The sequence below is a fragment of the Plectrocnemia conspersa genome, unplaced genomic scaffold (assembly GCF_051122295.1).
Source record: "Plectrocnemia conspersa isolate PC_06_02 unplaced genomic scaffold, ASM5112229v1 ptg000012l, whole genome shotgun sequence".
NCBI lineage: Eukaryota > Metazoa > Arthropoda > Insecta > Trichoptera > Polycentropodidae > Plectrocnemia > Plectrocnemia conspersa.
Genome location: NW_028277176.1, coordinates 649,077 through 666,776, shown reverse-complemented (window position 1 = coordinate 666,776; position 17,700 = coordinate 649,077). Strand labels below are relative to the sequence as shown.

Sequence of the window (17,700 nt, the reverse complement as noted above, 5' to 3'; positions counted from 1 at the left end):
ATAGGTAATCCTTGAAATTATATTAAAAGCAGATTTCTACGAAACCTTAGACCATTAAGTGATACAAAATATTTTGCTGTAAATTTAATTCTACATATTTATATTACTACTATTATCTAGCAAGAGAGAAAAAGACCAATTGTTTATTTTAGCCAAATCAAGTGATTCTTTAAAAATCATCAGAAAGTTTTTTTTTAATATATGCTATAGTAACTCATTATTAAAAAAATACTATTTATAAATGAGATAACTCGATTTTAATAAATAATTACGATATCGATCCGTAAAAATAAGAATCGGAATTTTAATTACATAATAATCACAAATTCCGATATTTCAAAAACGATAAAAATTAAAAAACACTAAGATCCATATGAGATTTTCACATAGTCTTTTGTGTAATAATCACAGACTTTTCATTACACTTGTTGAATGCTTATTACCATATAATTAAAATATACTACATGTTTGAATTCATGTTTTATATTTGTTTTGATTTTTTACTTGAAAGAGAAAGGGTTTTAGGTGCTAATATATTTTACCCGCAGCTTCCCCCTACTACACGCACCGTCACGCACCGTCACTAACAAACACGCTTAATTGTAAATAACGTTATAAATTAGCTGCGAGTTAAATAAAAAATATAAATCGAATTATGTGATTATTTTATATTCGTTATGCTGTTTTTTCAACGTATAGTTTTAAACAATGGTTCATTTCATTGCCTTTTACGTTTGTATAATCAATGTATATTTCAATTTGTCTTACGATTTCTCTGGGGTGTACTCGGTCGTTTGAGCCTTAAAAGCCTATAAAATCTCAAAACGTTTTTATACAATTTTCTTGTTGCCCTGTATATATGTATATATATTATGAAAATTTCATAGCGGTGAATAATAAATTCTCACATTGTTTTATTAAAAAATAAATTACTTTCGACGCGAGTTTACGAGAATAAGCAAAGAAATTTTATTTTAAAGATGTATGCTTTTTATTGTACAATTTAAAACTTTACAAGCAGACAATGAACGTACAAACCAGACTGAGAAATTAAACTGTACAAATTTTTCGCCACAAAGATAAAATAAATAATTTATATGTAACGCTATTAGCGATAATTAAAGTTGCTCGAGCATTTCTGAAAAATTGCGTGATCAGATTTTAAAATGACGGAAATCTATCAGATTCTTGCGGCCAGTACCAGGCAATGTGTCATTTATTTATTATCGATTTTAAAATTACATGTTCTTTGACAAAATATTCGAAAACTATTTTTTATTGATATGACGCGTAATACATATTCACATAAGAATTGTTTAATATTTATTTAATATTATGTTGTGATGTATCATATATTTTAGTTCCGATGAGTATTTTGCTCAATCTAGAGCACTACAGGGATCAAATCTGGGTCCTCTGCTCTTTTGGCTCTAAATTATTAATGACATAGATGTGAACTTAAGAATATTTATTACATGCTGATGCCCCGGAAGTGTTTCAGAGTACTTGCACTCTCTTTACAAAAAAACTTTGTGAAGGTGTAATCTGAAGTTAATTACATTGAAACTAAAAAGAGCTGGAAAATATTACTATTTTAAGTGTGCATCATATTTTTTTCATAATTTTTTAATTTAATGGTTTAATTATTGTTTGCAGAATTTTACATTATGACGCATTGGGAAAATCTGTCAAATATTGAGTATCAGATTTGTAATAATAATAATAAAAATACTAACACGATGCCTAAAACATTATTATATAATAATAATTCTAATCGATCGTCACAAATACGGTTTTACTAGATTTTCCATCTCATGGATGAGTATCGTGAATATTAGGTATAAAAAATTCCCTAATGATGAGAAATTTATAAATGTATAAAAAACAAATATAATTCACAACCGTAAATATTTTTGCAAACATGTATTCTTTTTTATTTGGATCACGTATATAAAATAATTATTTCACTGGAATTTTATTATTTTTTGTTAAAAAAATTATAAATTTATGTGCTGCTTTTAAACATGTTTTATTAGTTTTTTTATATAAAAATATATATTTGTTATTTAATTCAGATAATAAAACATTATAGTATTTATTAAAATAAAACTTCATGTGCTCAATTAATTAACACTAATCTAATTCTAGAAAAATGCATACAATGCTTATGGCTGTACCATAAAAAAATTACAGTAATATATTACTGCGATGATTTTTTTTAGAAAAAATAAATTCCGTTTTAATCTTTCAGGCGTAAGCCCAATGCGTTACAACGAATTAAATCTGTAACATTTGAATGAGTCAATCAGACATAATGTCATAATTAACCACCAGACTTTTCAGTCTATTGTAAATAAAAAATGATAAATTATTATATGTATTATAATTTACAATCAATAGATGTTACTATGCAACTGTGATTTATTAATAGCGCATTTTTATAAATAAAAACTTTACTATGCAGTCGCGGCTCGAACCCGTGGTCTTTAAATTACCAATCTAGTCTATGCGGACTACGCTATTCCGACCATAAATATAATGTCTTAATGTATATCCTATAATATATTCTGAACAATCATAAATATTTTGTTGAAAAAATATCTAATGATACTACTAAAGTTAGTGTTCAATTTCATGCATACATGACACCTTTATGTGCCCAATGCATACTGGCTATTTTCTTGATGACTACTATAGGTGTCATCCGCGATCAAAGGGTTAAAAGATAACCTAAAAAGCCCTATTCTACTCATTGTTTATATACGTACAATATTATAGAAAAAAAAACAATGTTATATTGAATGATGCAAATTCAGGGGTATTTGGGGGGGGGGCGTGGTGGCATTCCCCCTGAAAATCTACTTTATTGCAGCTTACATAGATCAATATTTTCGTATTATATTAACTAATATTAAATATAATTTTTTTATAAATAAAACATATAAGAAAACAGCTGCGAGAAAATCTAATAAGATTAAATACTATAATAAATACTTAATCTATATTTTAATGAATTAATACTGATATTTGGGAATTAAAAAACTAATTTAAAGAGGAATAAGAAGTAATACTTAATTTACGTAAATAACTTTCCCTAGATACCGCAAGCGCCCGCGAGCATTGTAATTAACTCTGGCCCGAAAGCCTGCTCAGATCCGTACAGCAAATTGGAATGTTTTCATTTTTTTGACGCACTTTGACCTACCCTCCGGCTCCCTTAAAATATTCCTTTGTGTCGCGATAACAATTTGAGAAGCCCCTTTGCGGTTCAAAGTTCAAAGGCGCTCCGAGCTAAGCGAATTACTCCGTCTCTCTCGTACCTAACCCCCGCACTACTGCAGAATGAAAAACTGCCACCAGATAATAAAGGTTTCTTTTATAATCTTTATCTATTCAATTAAGCGGCCAATCTGATACAATATGGTCCAATTAAACGCTCGTTTAACACTATAAATCAACCACGGCTTCGAGCGCTTGCTAGTTAACTAGTGATGTACGATAGCACATTAGCATAGACATGTTCTGTGTTCATATCGGAAAAAAATATTATAAAAAAATAATTTGTATCACAACTATGCAATATGAAAAAAATGTTGAAAAGATTTTAAATGTACTTTTTTTTATTTTAATGAATATGTATATTTGGCGGGTGGATGATGAGAATTTTTATTATACACAGATTGGGCTGCTTTGCAATTATTGCATAGATAATAGTAACATATTTATTAAATGGTATGAATGAGATCAGCGGACGAGGCACCGCCGGTCGTTGTACGGTCAACCAAAGAATGTATTGCCAAAGTTTAATACAAAATTAAAAAATACTTTGTTTATTTTATATTTAATATATTTAGAAGAAAAATTTGTCTCTCAATGATGTGAGGTAATAAAAATCAATTATACTTCGTTGTTACAACAATAAAAAAATATGGAAGTATTTGCTATATTGATTGATTTAAAAAAACACACGACAACAACTTATCTTAATTAAATCTATTTTTAGTTACAGAAAAAAACTTTGCATTATTTTCTAATAAAACGTACTTTTCACGCAATTTTTTCAACTACATTTTTTATTTAAATATAATTTATGTGACTTCCTTATTACTAATATTAACACCAATTTAATTAAAGCATATTTCGTAAACTATTTGGGTGAAAATACGTCTGAGTGGAGATAAAAATATACAAATAGTAGAAAGAATTTCGTGTATGCAATATCTGTTTTTATTTTCACTTCGCCAGATAACCCTATCATAAAAAAGATCGCGGTCATTTCTCTATTATATAACAGAATTACTGAGGACTGCTTTGTACCGCTATATATTCATATACAAAATAATACAAATATATCGAATATGATTAGATATTTTTTTTTACATTTCCTCTGTAAATATTTCGGCTCTCTTTGATTTAAAGGGATAATATTATTCTACTTTGATATCCTACCCGGATAAAACTACTTAATGGTAATTCCCTAAAATGAGCATCATTTTATTCTACGCTTTTGCTGGCATCGTCATTTTCTCAGTTCTAAGCCATGAATATATATTTTTTAATAAATAAGATGTACGTATTTAAAAAATTAAAAAAAAATATTTTTGGTACTACCGATATTTAATTTTATAATACCGGTAGTACCAAAGGTCAATTTTTGCCACAATACCGGTATTGCAATTCCTATTCCTGTTCAATCAAAATACTTTGAAAAAACGACATCTGCGGTTTCTTTATTCATGCTGTTGAAAAATAAAACGTTTTGATGCTTACAACAAAGTTTATATATGGTTTATACAAATATGCTTATAGAAAGACTATATATATGTTTATACATATGTATATATAATACAATACAAAGAACCGCCTTCTGATATATGTATGTAACACAAATTAATTACAGATTTATTTAGGTAAATGTTAATTACGAGTAACATCAGGTGTGTATATGTATATGTATGTGGCAGATCCTAACGAAGAGATCGTAAAATTTCTCGCTACGATCGCCCCTCGGGGGGTCAAAAAGTTAATTACCCACTAATGTATGTAGGTCGAATAAATCTAACTGAGCTGAAAAATCTGCTATAATTTCACAATAAAAAATAACAAACAAAATTGTATTAATCTTAAAAATAAAAATAAAAATTACAATTTTTTTCGCAATTTTCAAATTTTAAAAACTAGAGTTTGTCTATAGATAAATTAAGCAAATATGCAAAAACACTATTAAGATTTTTATTAAATTTAATTATTTACAAAAGTAGAAGAAATCCTTGAAATAGTGTTGTTTTCTGAAGAAATTTATCCAGTTCCTAATATTTATTCTAAGCACGTTTAAAAATATCTACGTCATGACTGTAATCATATTTGCCTCGGTGCTGTATAAATATTTTAATTTATGATGTTCTACCCCACCCCCACCGACGCCTACGTTACTTATGTTTTACTTCGAAGAATATTTTTTAATAATAATAAATTTTGTAAATAATATCAACAGCCATTTTCCTTCGAAAATTATTAAAACTTAAAAAAGTACCTTCATATTTTAATTAATGAATATTAATTAATTATAATTAATCAGCGTTATACTTGTAAATAATATATTCGAGATTCTAATAATAGGCTCAGACAACTCACTTGGGATGACGCGTTTGTGGGCGTTTTCAAATCGATGATTAACATGTCAATTTGCAACTGACCGGTCGTGAACGTACCATCTAAAAATATATCTAATGTACGCTTAGCACAGATGTCGCATAAACGAAAGGAGGTAGCGTTGTATTGGTAAGGACTCATAAGAAATGCGACCTGTCGCTATCACCGCACATTTTGAGTCCAATCATTTGATAAATACTTGTCCGTGAGACATATATAATCTACTATTAAATCTGCAAAATTATGAGCGAATATATAGTACATAAATAATAATTTAATCAATCCATACATTTTTTATAAACGGCTAAAAGTATTTTATAAATTATATACAATATATTGTACCCTTTTATATAAAGTTGTTTATAACAAAAGGCGAATTAATATTTAATAAAACACATTAACCCTTTGCATTTTTAATGGGATCCTCTCGTTTACCAGCTTGGTTTTAAAATACAATAAACATATTTATATTATGTTAATAATTATTATTATTATAGAAAATAAGAAATTTATTTATTCGACTGAAAATATCCAATAAAATTTTATATTTTTCATTGCTTTTTTTAAATAATAAATAAATTTGAAACAGATTTTTTAACTTAATTGTCAATTATTAAATATGTATAAAAAATAATCATACTGCGTAAAAAAATATATTCAGGCTGATGACTTTATCTAATGTCTATATTTTTTGTAAAGTAAAATACATTGATTTTTCTCGCAACTTTTTCGATGGTTATATATAAACCTCTTTCGCCCGGGCAATAAATAGGCATCTCCATAAAATCTACATAAATAGATAATGACCCTGGACATCTTGAGGTTATTCGATAGAATAAATTTTCGGAAATATAATTAAATTAGGGCGAGAATATGTAGTGCGGTAAGTGGGCGTGTGACGTCATCACGAGTCGTTACAATTTTTTTACTTATTATTCCACACAGCGAAATAATTGTCGTTTTATTTTTACAACAAATATAACAAATAATTTTTTTATTAAATATAATTTCGAATTTAATTTGGCTAGTGAAAAAACTTTTCTTTGAGCTTTCACATTTCAGTAACGTGATTTTTTTTGCGACGATTAATTAATTTCTTTGTGTCGAAAATTAAGCTTATGTAATGACGGTGAGCTTTAAAATTTTGCTTAGTAACAAATTTAAAATAAAACCTCCAGACGCGACAGTTTCGCGAACAATAAACTTTGTCTGTTTTAGTTGGTTTGAGTTTGATTCAAGTGTGATATCGAAACTTTGTTATTAAACTGAAAGCGGTGTCGCTAGTGTTACACTCGAACAATTTCCTACAATGACAATATATTTATTATATAATTAGGCTCTGTGTAACATAAGAGAAAATGAATCATTGTTTTGTCTTCGAACATAAAAAAATATTATTGTATTAAATTGAAAAGTATCTCTGAGGAAACAATAACATTTTCAAAGTGTTGTAAAGTATTCCATTGTGCGCTTTGAATACAATTAAATATTTCAACTTTCGAGTTACAATACATAATTCATACAAATCCAGATTTATAATACAATAAATTAAATAATAAGAAATATTAAGAATATAAACATAAGCTTAATTTTAATTAAATAATTTTCTATATGGATTTAGAATAAATGCTATGAATCTTATTGAAATAGAAATGGCGTCCCGGATTCTAAACCAGAAATCTTGGTTTATAGCCCAAGAAAATCTAAAAAACAGTCTCGAATCTATCCCGAAAATATTGTTTAAGATATGTAATTTTAGTGAAATCATATTGAAATACTTTTTCACCGGTAAATGTATATTTTAAAAGTGAAACTTTTCTATTCGTAGTATTATATACATATACATTATTTATATATGTAGAGCAAGTTATATTTTCACTGTCCAAATACATTTTCACCAGTAGATATATATTTCTACTAGCAAAAATATAATTCAATTGACAGGCGCAGGTGAAATTATACGCTGCGAAACAGCGAAACCTAACAAAATTAAATTTCTATGACTAATTTTAGTTTTATATTTAATTATAATTTTAGTTTTTCTATCCCAACCGATATTACTACATACTATTGATAATAAGAGGATTGGTCAAAGTGTATTCAAACCGAATTTTGGTCAATAGAAGAGCGACAAAAACAATTATCACTTCTCAGAAGTCAAAAATCCACGTCAAAAGCAATAAAATCGTGTCGGTGCCGTCGCAGTGGGAACGCTCGGTAACGAGCGTTCCCACTGCGACGGCGACGGCACGATTTTATTGCTTTTGACGTGGATTTTTGACTTCTGAGAAGTGATAATTGTTTTTGTCGCTCTTCTATTGGTCAAAGTTCGGTGTATATGTTCCTCATTTAAATTAAGTGTATGTTCCTCATTTAGATTTAGAAGTAAATGAAATTATCAAGCGTACCGATAGTTACTACACAAAAATTTCGCGCTTTTTTTCTGTATTACGATTTATTTACATATCAGTTTTGTAAATATAATTACAAAATATTGAAAAATCTTTTTTTTGCACATTTTTATATTTGGTAATAAAAGACCATGTTACATGGTAAATAATACATATAAATCTGAATTTAGCGCTTTAAAAAAATACAGAAAAAAAATATGGTTTTTCTCGTTATTTTGCCTATTTTTTGTAAAAAATGTGTAATCAGATTAAATTGTGATGAAATAATGCATAATAATAAAATCTACTATACTAATAATCTGTATATATAAACTGAAAACTAATTAAAGAAAATCTTTTTTGTTTCACTTATCCATAATGTAATATAAAACAACTAAAAAAACTAACCACATGAATGTATCACTAAGTTAAAAAAAACGTCTTAGTTATTTTATTTCAGAATATTTATTTTTTAATACTATTATTATAACATATGTATTAAGTTTAAAGTTTATAAATTCTAAATGTACTACGTAACATATTACTTAAAATAAACCATAAGTATTAAAAAAAACTAAATTTTGCAGGAGATAAAATAATATTTTATAAATTTTCTAATATATATAAAAATAAATGTATTACACAAATTATTAGGGATCCTACAAAAAAATAATACAGCGTGTATTTCCACAAATAACTCGAGCTTTTTTTATTATAGTGTACACCTAGGGTAAACCATAAAATTTTGTAACTAAATATAATATATGGAGCATTTTGTGCATTTAACTATTATGGTTTAAGGTAATGATTTTCCAATATTTTTTATGAATAGAGTATAACATATAATATAAATATAAGATAATCTCGAAATTAATATCATTTATTTAATGATGAAGCAAAAAAAATCTCTATAATATTTTAATGATTCAAAATATAATTTTATTATAATTATCCCAATTCTCGGTCAATTTTTTAAGGGAAATGTTAATTTAACTGCACTATAAATTTAATAGTTTCCCCTATAAATTTGATACTTAACTTTTATATACTTTGCATTATAAATTTAATAATTATTACTATAAATTTGATACCTTTCACTTAAATTCTTTGCAATATAAATTTAATACTTTACACTATAAAAATAAATGCAAAATATTTCGATAGCCTTGTTTCACACATCGTCTGTATTTTGATTTTTATTTCCCATCTATTAAGTGTTGTATCAATCGAAAAAAATCAGAATGAGCAAGTTCTGGAAAATAATGTGGTTGAGATTAAATTTATTTCAAACCTAGTCAATTTCGTCATTGTCGTGTTGTAGAACTATTCGATTTTTGTTGACAAGTGCAGGCTTTTTTTCACTCCATTACCTCGTGCTTGTGCACGAAAAAATAAAAAATGCCTGTAGAATCGTGCTTGTGCACGAAAAAGTAAAAAATGCGCAATAGAATTTTGCTGTTATCATTGCTTGCCCAACTTTAAGAGTTTCGTAATGCACAATTTCTTTGCAATCCCACAATACGCAAAATATATGTTTCTGCAATGTTATATATGCTATAAGTATTTATTGTCATAGCGTATATATTTTACGAAACAAAATAGGGTGCAATTAAGCTTTAGATAACACAGCGATACATGAAAAAAGTGACTACCTGCGCTGTTATAATACACTGTGGATTTGTTATAATTTAGAAGTCATTCTAATGACAATTTCTACAGGTAGGCAAAAGTTGGCCAGCTAGTCGTCAATTTTCTTAATATTTATTATATACCATATCATTAATATTCTTAGTGTTTCATTAAATGCCATGGATCTTTCTGGCAAAATTCAAGGGAGTCAAAAAGCAATAAAATCGTGTCGTCACAGACACACTGGGAACACTCGGTAACGAGCATTGAAACTATGACTTTTATAATAATATTACGAATTAAATATGGAACATATAATAGAAGAGCGCAAGAAACGATTATCCTTTCTCAGTAGTCAAAAATCCACGTCAAAAGCAATAAAATCGTGCCGTCGCCGTCGCAGTGGGAACGCTATGGATACGCGACGGCGCAGACACGATTTTATTGCTTTTGATGTGAATTTTTGACTTCTGAGAAATCTTCTATTAAACAAAATTCGGTTTGAATACAATTTGACCAATACTCGTAGAAATATCGGTAAGTATAGCTATCATGTTTTTAAAACTTAGTATACAATCCAAGTGTAAACAAACTATGGAGCAATACGCGAGATGCGACGTCTATTTGTATTTTTCTTTTGTTTATCAGTTAAATTATATTTTCGCTAATATAAATATGTATTTACTGATAAAAATGTATTTGAGCTTCACTAGTGAAAATATAATTATACTAATAAATATGATAAGTATGTAAATAAATATATTATATTACTACATATGGAATGTTGAAATCATAATTTTACTAGCGCCTATCACATAAATTACATTTTCACTAGTAAAAATATACATGCGTTAATCAACTATAAGTACCGCTTAAAAAACTGCTCTTTGCTTGGAAAGGATGCGCGGATGATATTGTATCATATTTTTTGAAATTTATAATTTTTCACTTCAAATATGAATGAATAGTTTGATAAATTTTAGAATAACGAATACGCTTATCCTGCAGTGTACGCGTTATAAAAATACATTTTTTTTAAATACTCTAAATCGAACATATTTAGTTTTATGCGTGTAGCACGTCGATGTACTAACGGATAAGTCAATGGCTTGCACTTGACCTACATCTGAAACCTCTCCCACTGCCCATGCAGTATGTCCTGAGTTGCTTTTTAGATTTTGCTTTTACTTTATGATTAAAATAAATATTAATACGATTCGATCTGGAACGTATCTATAATATAAATTGATGGATGAGTGTAGTTTAAGAACGAGACAATATATTCGATAATCGGATATTCGGATTTGAAACTCTAATAGTGTTATTCTTAATATAACTATGCCCATAATAAAATACGTGTTTAGAATATTTATGTCGGCGTACAAGGTTAAAAGTTTAACAAAAGAAAACTTTTAATGGAAGGTTCAACTATTGAATAACCAATGTCACGTTTGAAAAAAAAACATGTATTTATGAAAAAACATTTTTTTAACCCAAAACGTGATACTCTCTAGCAGTTGGACTAACAAAAATTGTTTGAACAAAATATACAAAGCATATAGCGCACTTAAGATATTAAAATATATGAAGGTGGGTTTTTTTATATGATTAAAATAATAACCTAACTTTGCATAAAATATCAACTAGATAAGATCCACAGTAATTGTTGTGTTGTATGGTACATAAAATATTTTAATAATATGTATAATTGCAATTTATTATTAAAATATAGTTTGTATGTCTATAGTTTGTGATTTATAATATGTTTATTATTATTATTTTTTTATATTGCGTATGAAAAAAGTGCGTTAATATTATTATTATTTTTCACATGAATTAGATGAAAAACAACTAAAACGAAATATTTCAATCAATTAAATTAAGCTGCAATTGTTAGTGACACACAATATGTATGAAAACTGAAAGAAAACAATAAAAAAAAACGTCAGCTAGATATATTAAGACAGATTAGGTTTACATTCGAATGTGGCGACAAATAAATCTCTAGCCTCCTGAGACAGTGATAATCCATAATAAAAAAAAACAGAAAAAAATATCTACTAAATATTAATTAATATAAACAGAAAAGTTTATTGGAGCTGTGGGGGAACATATTGTAAAAATCAATGTGCTACGTGGCATATACTGAACAACGTAATACCATTAGGGATACTTTATAATAAGTTAAATATGCTATTACGGAATATTGTGTCATAAGTAAAAAATAGTATGATCGATTATGACACATGTGTACAAAAATATAGATATTAAAAAATTTAAGTAGAAACGTAGTTTTTCGACATTTTTATATACTACTTTTTAATCGTTGAAATCGTTGTAAAAAAACATGTTCTTTGAAGAAACAAAAACTATCGTACGGTGAGCTCCTGCGTCATGAAATTTGCACAGCTATATAATGTCTGAAATTTCTAGGTCAACGAAGCTGTTCTCAACTCGCAACATGGAAATATCCATTAAACTGTCAAAGACAATATTATGTTAAAATCCTGCACGGTGTTACTTTATAAAAAAAGATACAATAAAAACGTCTAAACATAATACCTTATGTTTTCATTGAAACTTGATAATTAAGAATCACCGCATAATTTTACATACCAATTAAATCATTGAATCTTTAAGGCAAAAGTTGAAATAAGTACAGAGAAGTAATTTGGGGGAGGTATATACCCCCCTTTGAATATGGTCAGAAAAATGCGTGTCATTTAATTAAATACTATGAATCTTATTGAAATAGAAATGGCGTCCCGGATTCTAAGCCAGAAATCTAGGTTTATAGCCCGAAGAAAATCTAAAAAACAGTCTCGAATCTATCCCGAAAATATTGTTTAAGATATGTAATTTTAGTGATATCATATTGAAATACATTTTCACCGGTAGATGTATATTTTTACAAATGAAACTTTTCTATTCGTAGTATTATATACATTTACATACATCATTATTTATTTATATATGAAGAGAAAGTTATATTTTCACTATTGAAGTCCAAATACATTTTCACCAGTAGATATATATTTCTACTAGTGAAAATATAATTTAACTGATAGGCGCAGGTGAAATCAAACGCTGCTAACTCGATTGACAGTTGCGAAACCTAACCAAATGAAAGTTAATTTGACTAATTTTAGTTTTATATTTAATTATAATTTTAGTTTTTCTATCCCAACCAATATTACTACGGACTACTGATAATAAGATTATTAGTCGAAATGTATTTAAACCGAATTTTGGTCAATAGGAGGGCGCAAAAACAATTATCACTTCTCAGAAGTCAAAAATTCACGGCAAAAGCAATAAAATCGTGTCGGCGACGGCACGATTTTATTGCTTTTGACGTGGATTTTTGACTTCTGAGAAGTGATAATTGTTTTTGTCGCTCTTCTATTGGTCAAAGTTCGGTTTATATGTTCCTCATTTTTTTTAGATTTAATATGAACGCTAGATAACCGAGCGTTTCCAATGCGACGGCGACTGCACTATTTTATTGCTTTTGACGTGGATTCTAAACATTTAATGAAATATTATGAGTCTTAATGAAATCAAATTATTAAAAAAAACGACCACTGACTGGCCAATTTTATGAAATGACATTATTCTTAGAAAAGCTTTTTTTTATTTTCGAAAGTTAAATGAGAAACGAAATTTCAGGTTATTATCTAAGTGTACGTACTAGCAACTAGCAATTTGGAAACCATATTATTTAAATAAAAACGTGTATAGAATTATAAGTAAGAATGAAAACGTGTATAGAATTATAAGTAAGAATTATAAGTAAGAATGTAATTTACAAAATTTTGTACTAACTGCAAATATAAACAAAAGTAGATCGTCATAAACTAATGAGATTTTTTTTATTATATTCTTTATCACATAAACATAGCTGTTATTTTCACATTTTGATATCAATACTGTTAATAAAAATATGGATTCTCACTTATTGTAAGTCGTAATATTATTATGAAAAGTCCTAATATGAACGCTACATAATCTAGTGATTCCAATGCGACGGAGACGGCACAATTTTATTGCTTTTGCCGTGAAAATTCACCAGAAAATGCATGTCATTTAATGAAATACTATGAATCCCAAAGAAATGGAAATATTAATAAAATATAATTTACAAACTATTATACAATAGTTACAAATTCCTACAAACTGAAAATATGATCGAGATTTTTTTTCTTATTATATTTTTTATCACATAAACACAAACAATATAGTTGTTATTCGATATATTATTTTTAAATCAATACTAATAATAAAAATATTAATTCTCACTTATTGTAAGTCGTAATATGTAGTCATATTATATTTACTATTGTGCAACAATATTCGATATGTTTAATAAATTAGATAAAATGATGTTACAAAAATCACAAAATAGGGAAATGAGAGTAGTTTTAAATAAATGTATATTTACTAGTTGTCGAAGTATGATTGATAGATTGGAATGGTTAAATGTGCAAGAAATATTGAAGATAAAGGTCTTAATATTTATATATAAGTTAAAAAATAATATGTTGCTCTAGTATTTTAATAAGTATTTAATAATAAATAAAGATGTACCTAAATTTAATATTAGAAATAGAGAGAATTTAATGATAGTTAGGTATAAGAAAACGAGTACGGCCAAGGGAATAATGTACGGTGGTGAGAATATGTATAATAATATTCCTAGGACAATCCACAAATATAAAAATATAGCGGATTTCCTAAATGGAATAAAGAAACACATTCGTGCATTAAGAAATAAATTATAATATTTAGTTTTTTTTGTATTTTCTGTTTATGTTTAATTAATTTATTATGTGTTTTATTGAAAAAAATTTAGTTTAAAAATTAGCTATGTTAGCTAAATAAATTAATGCATAACCGCTACATAACCGAGCCTTTTCAATGCGACGACGACGGTACGATTTTATTGCTTTTGACGTGGATTATAAACAATAACCTCCATGAATTTGCCCAAAAAAATTCATGCCATTTAATTATATATTAAGAATCTTAATGAAATGGAAATAATAATAAAACGACCACTGACTAGGCAAGTCTTGCCCCCCCCCCCCCCGAATAAGTCACACATCAGTATATAAAATGAATTTAACAGAAAAAATACATATGCTAGCGAAAAACTAGCCATCTGACCATCGTGACACATTGGGTTAATCAGTTATGTAACGATTTTCTTTATTCAAATAAATAAATTAATTATTTTCATAAGTAGAATAGAATATTAAAAAAAATTTAGATTTTAAAATGTGTATTTATAATATAAATAGATAGATCTTAAATTTCAAATTATTTTTTTAAATTTGGAATGGACTTTATAAAAATATATATCCACAAGTAATTAAGCTTAAAGATGCTAAAAATTTGAAATATTGCACCTTCGATACGCACGTATGTCGTAATGCAGAAACGATTCGAACCGAAGACGATCGGCGTCGCGCGGATTCAAAAGCGAGCGTAAACGTTTTAAAGAAACCGTTTAAGTAAACGTAAACATACGAGACAGCTGAACTTATTAAAAGCCAACGTGCGAATAAAACATGCGGAAAATGCGGCACTTCGAGACCAAAACATTTCACCATATGCACGCGAGAAAAAACGCTCGCCGTGTGTCGGACGCATAGGATTGTAAGGTCGCACTCACCGGTCCCAAGTAGTCGAAGCCGGTCCTGCTGGCGACGCTGGCCGCGAGCGTCGGCCCCCCGGCCCTCTTCAAGCGCACCAGGAACGAGTTGGTGAAGGTGGACGACTTGGGTTTGTGCTGGCCCGCGGCGAGGGCGGCGAGCGCCAGATACGCCAGGGCGCGCCACCACATCGTCGGCAGCCGACTGACTGACAACTACACCATTCACCCGTCGAGCGGTGGTGACGTCACGCCCGGGAAGCCTCTTCCCCGCGGCCGCGTATCGATTTTCCGCGCGGCGCATGCGCTGGCTGCCTTCGCGCCGGATCTGGCTAACTTCACTCTCAGTGACGATCTGTCGCGGAGTAACTGCCCTGCGTGAAGATGCTTTTCAATGGGGTGGTGCACTGAATATGGTAATTAGATAGCACCTAAGAACAAAGGTGGAGCGCATTTTCTATCCAAGATTGAACCCTGGAAAGATCCAGAAAATTTAATGAACACACATTCATATGTACTTCTAAAACAATTTAAAAACATAATAATATATAGCTGAAAACATCTAAGTCATTCACAAAAGTAACTGACATATATAGCTTAAATAAGTTTAGATTAGAAAACGACTAAAAATTCCATTTACTAAATCACAAAAAGAAACAAAGAACTATTTACCTGTACAGAAACAATAGAGTTTCGCCGAAAGGTGTAATAAAACCAGGGACGTCATTTGGGGAGGGAGCATTTGACCAGAAAAGTGAATTTTAATGAAATTGAAATATTAAAATAAACGACCACTGACTGGCCATCTTTTGCCTCCCCTCTGGAAAAATCTGAAATGACCTCCCAGATTCTTGATTTATTCCTCAAAGGGAATCTAAAAATTTTAAAATGTAATTTTAGTAAAATTATATTGGAGTACATTTCCACTGGTAGATATATATTTTTACTAAAAAAAATATAATTTATCTGGCAGGTGCTAGTAAACTTATATAATTTCAACTTTTCCATATGTACTTACATATACATACCTATTAGCTACGTATCATTACTTATTTACAAGAAATGTATAAATGTTACAGTAAATGTGTATTTTTCGGTATAATATACATCCTTGGCCATAATTATGGGGCACCCTTGAAAATGGTGTGTAGCTCTTTACAAGTGCATAGTCTGACCGAAATATTTTAGCAGGTAGATTCAGTCATAAAACTAAACAAAGGAATTTGTCGTTTTTTATTGCTCACTTAAATTTTAAAATGAGATTGAAAGTCTTTTTGTTCAATCTCTTATTTCTTTATTTCAGGTTATATATATTTTTTTTATTTAATAATTTATTTTAAAAATTAAATAAACATTTTAAAAACGCGATTTAAGTGAAGCTAATTTTATTGCATTCGCATATATTGAAAATTAGAAAACACATTAATCGTTCACGACACACTGTTCAAAATTGATACGGTTTAAAGAATGTGATTCTTACAGATCAAAGCAAAAAACTAGAAGAAAACGAAGAAATGTTCTTCAAAAAAAGAGGGCCATCCATTTCTTCGCAGACGGTGAGAAGAAGGGTTTTAAAGCCCGACACAATCTTTCAGAAATAAATGAAACTCAAAGGTTAGAGTATGCCCGAAAACACCAAGATTGCACATCTGAAGATTGGGCGAATGTCTTTTGACCGTTGAATCCAACTTAATTTATTTTAAAATTTTTAAAGCAATATTTTTTTTAAATAATCATACTTTTTTAAACAATTTTTTGGAACACCTAGTGTAGTATACGTGCATCGAAGAATCGGAGAATAATATATAGCTGATTGCGTAATACCCAAAGTCAAATATAGTGGCGGAAGCGTCATTAGGTCAAGTACAAAATATTTCTCTCAGGGGAAAATAGCTGGAAAAATAAGTACAGACAGACGTTGCATTTCGCATATTGCTCCACAGTTTGTCTGCACTTCGATATCACACTATTTCAAAAATATGATAGCTATCCTTACCGATATTACAACGGACTTCTTATATGAGAGTACTAGCGGACCCGGCAATACTTGATTTGAGTATATATGTATATGAACTAAATAAATATATTTTTTTCTCCTTCTTTAGATTAAGCGCCATCTGGATATTTTAAGAAAACAATAAAATGTACAATGTTAATTTTATTTGAATTAAATAAATTTAAATTAATGAATTATTTATCTTCAGGATCTTTTCAATCAGCGTTTCTAAGAAGAATGATAGGAACACCAATCTTTAAATTTATGACGTGTGGTGGCAAGCGAATTCAATAATTCAGTTGGATAATTTACTGCTCCATATTGATTCATAACAGTATCTACCGATTTATAAGTATATGTTTCGCATGGTAAAACATGTT

At 28.7% G+C, this 17,700-nt stretch overlaps 1 protein-coding gene across 1 annotated transcript in view; it reads right to left on the bottom strand.

Moving 5' to 3' along the window:
• Positions 1–15,798, bottom strand: part of amon (prohormone processing protease amontillado) — a 66,336-nt gene extending 50,538 nt beyond the window's left edge. Inside the window, exon 1 of the mRNA XM_088199962.1 lies at positions 15,346–15,798. Coding sequence (XP_088056088.1) covers positions 15,346–15,516 — 171 coding nt within the window. The 5' untranslated portion in view covers positions 15,517–15,798. The remainder of the gene's footprint in view (positions 1–15,345) is intronic.
• Positions 15,799–17,700: the final 1,902 nt, after the last annotated feature.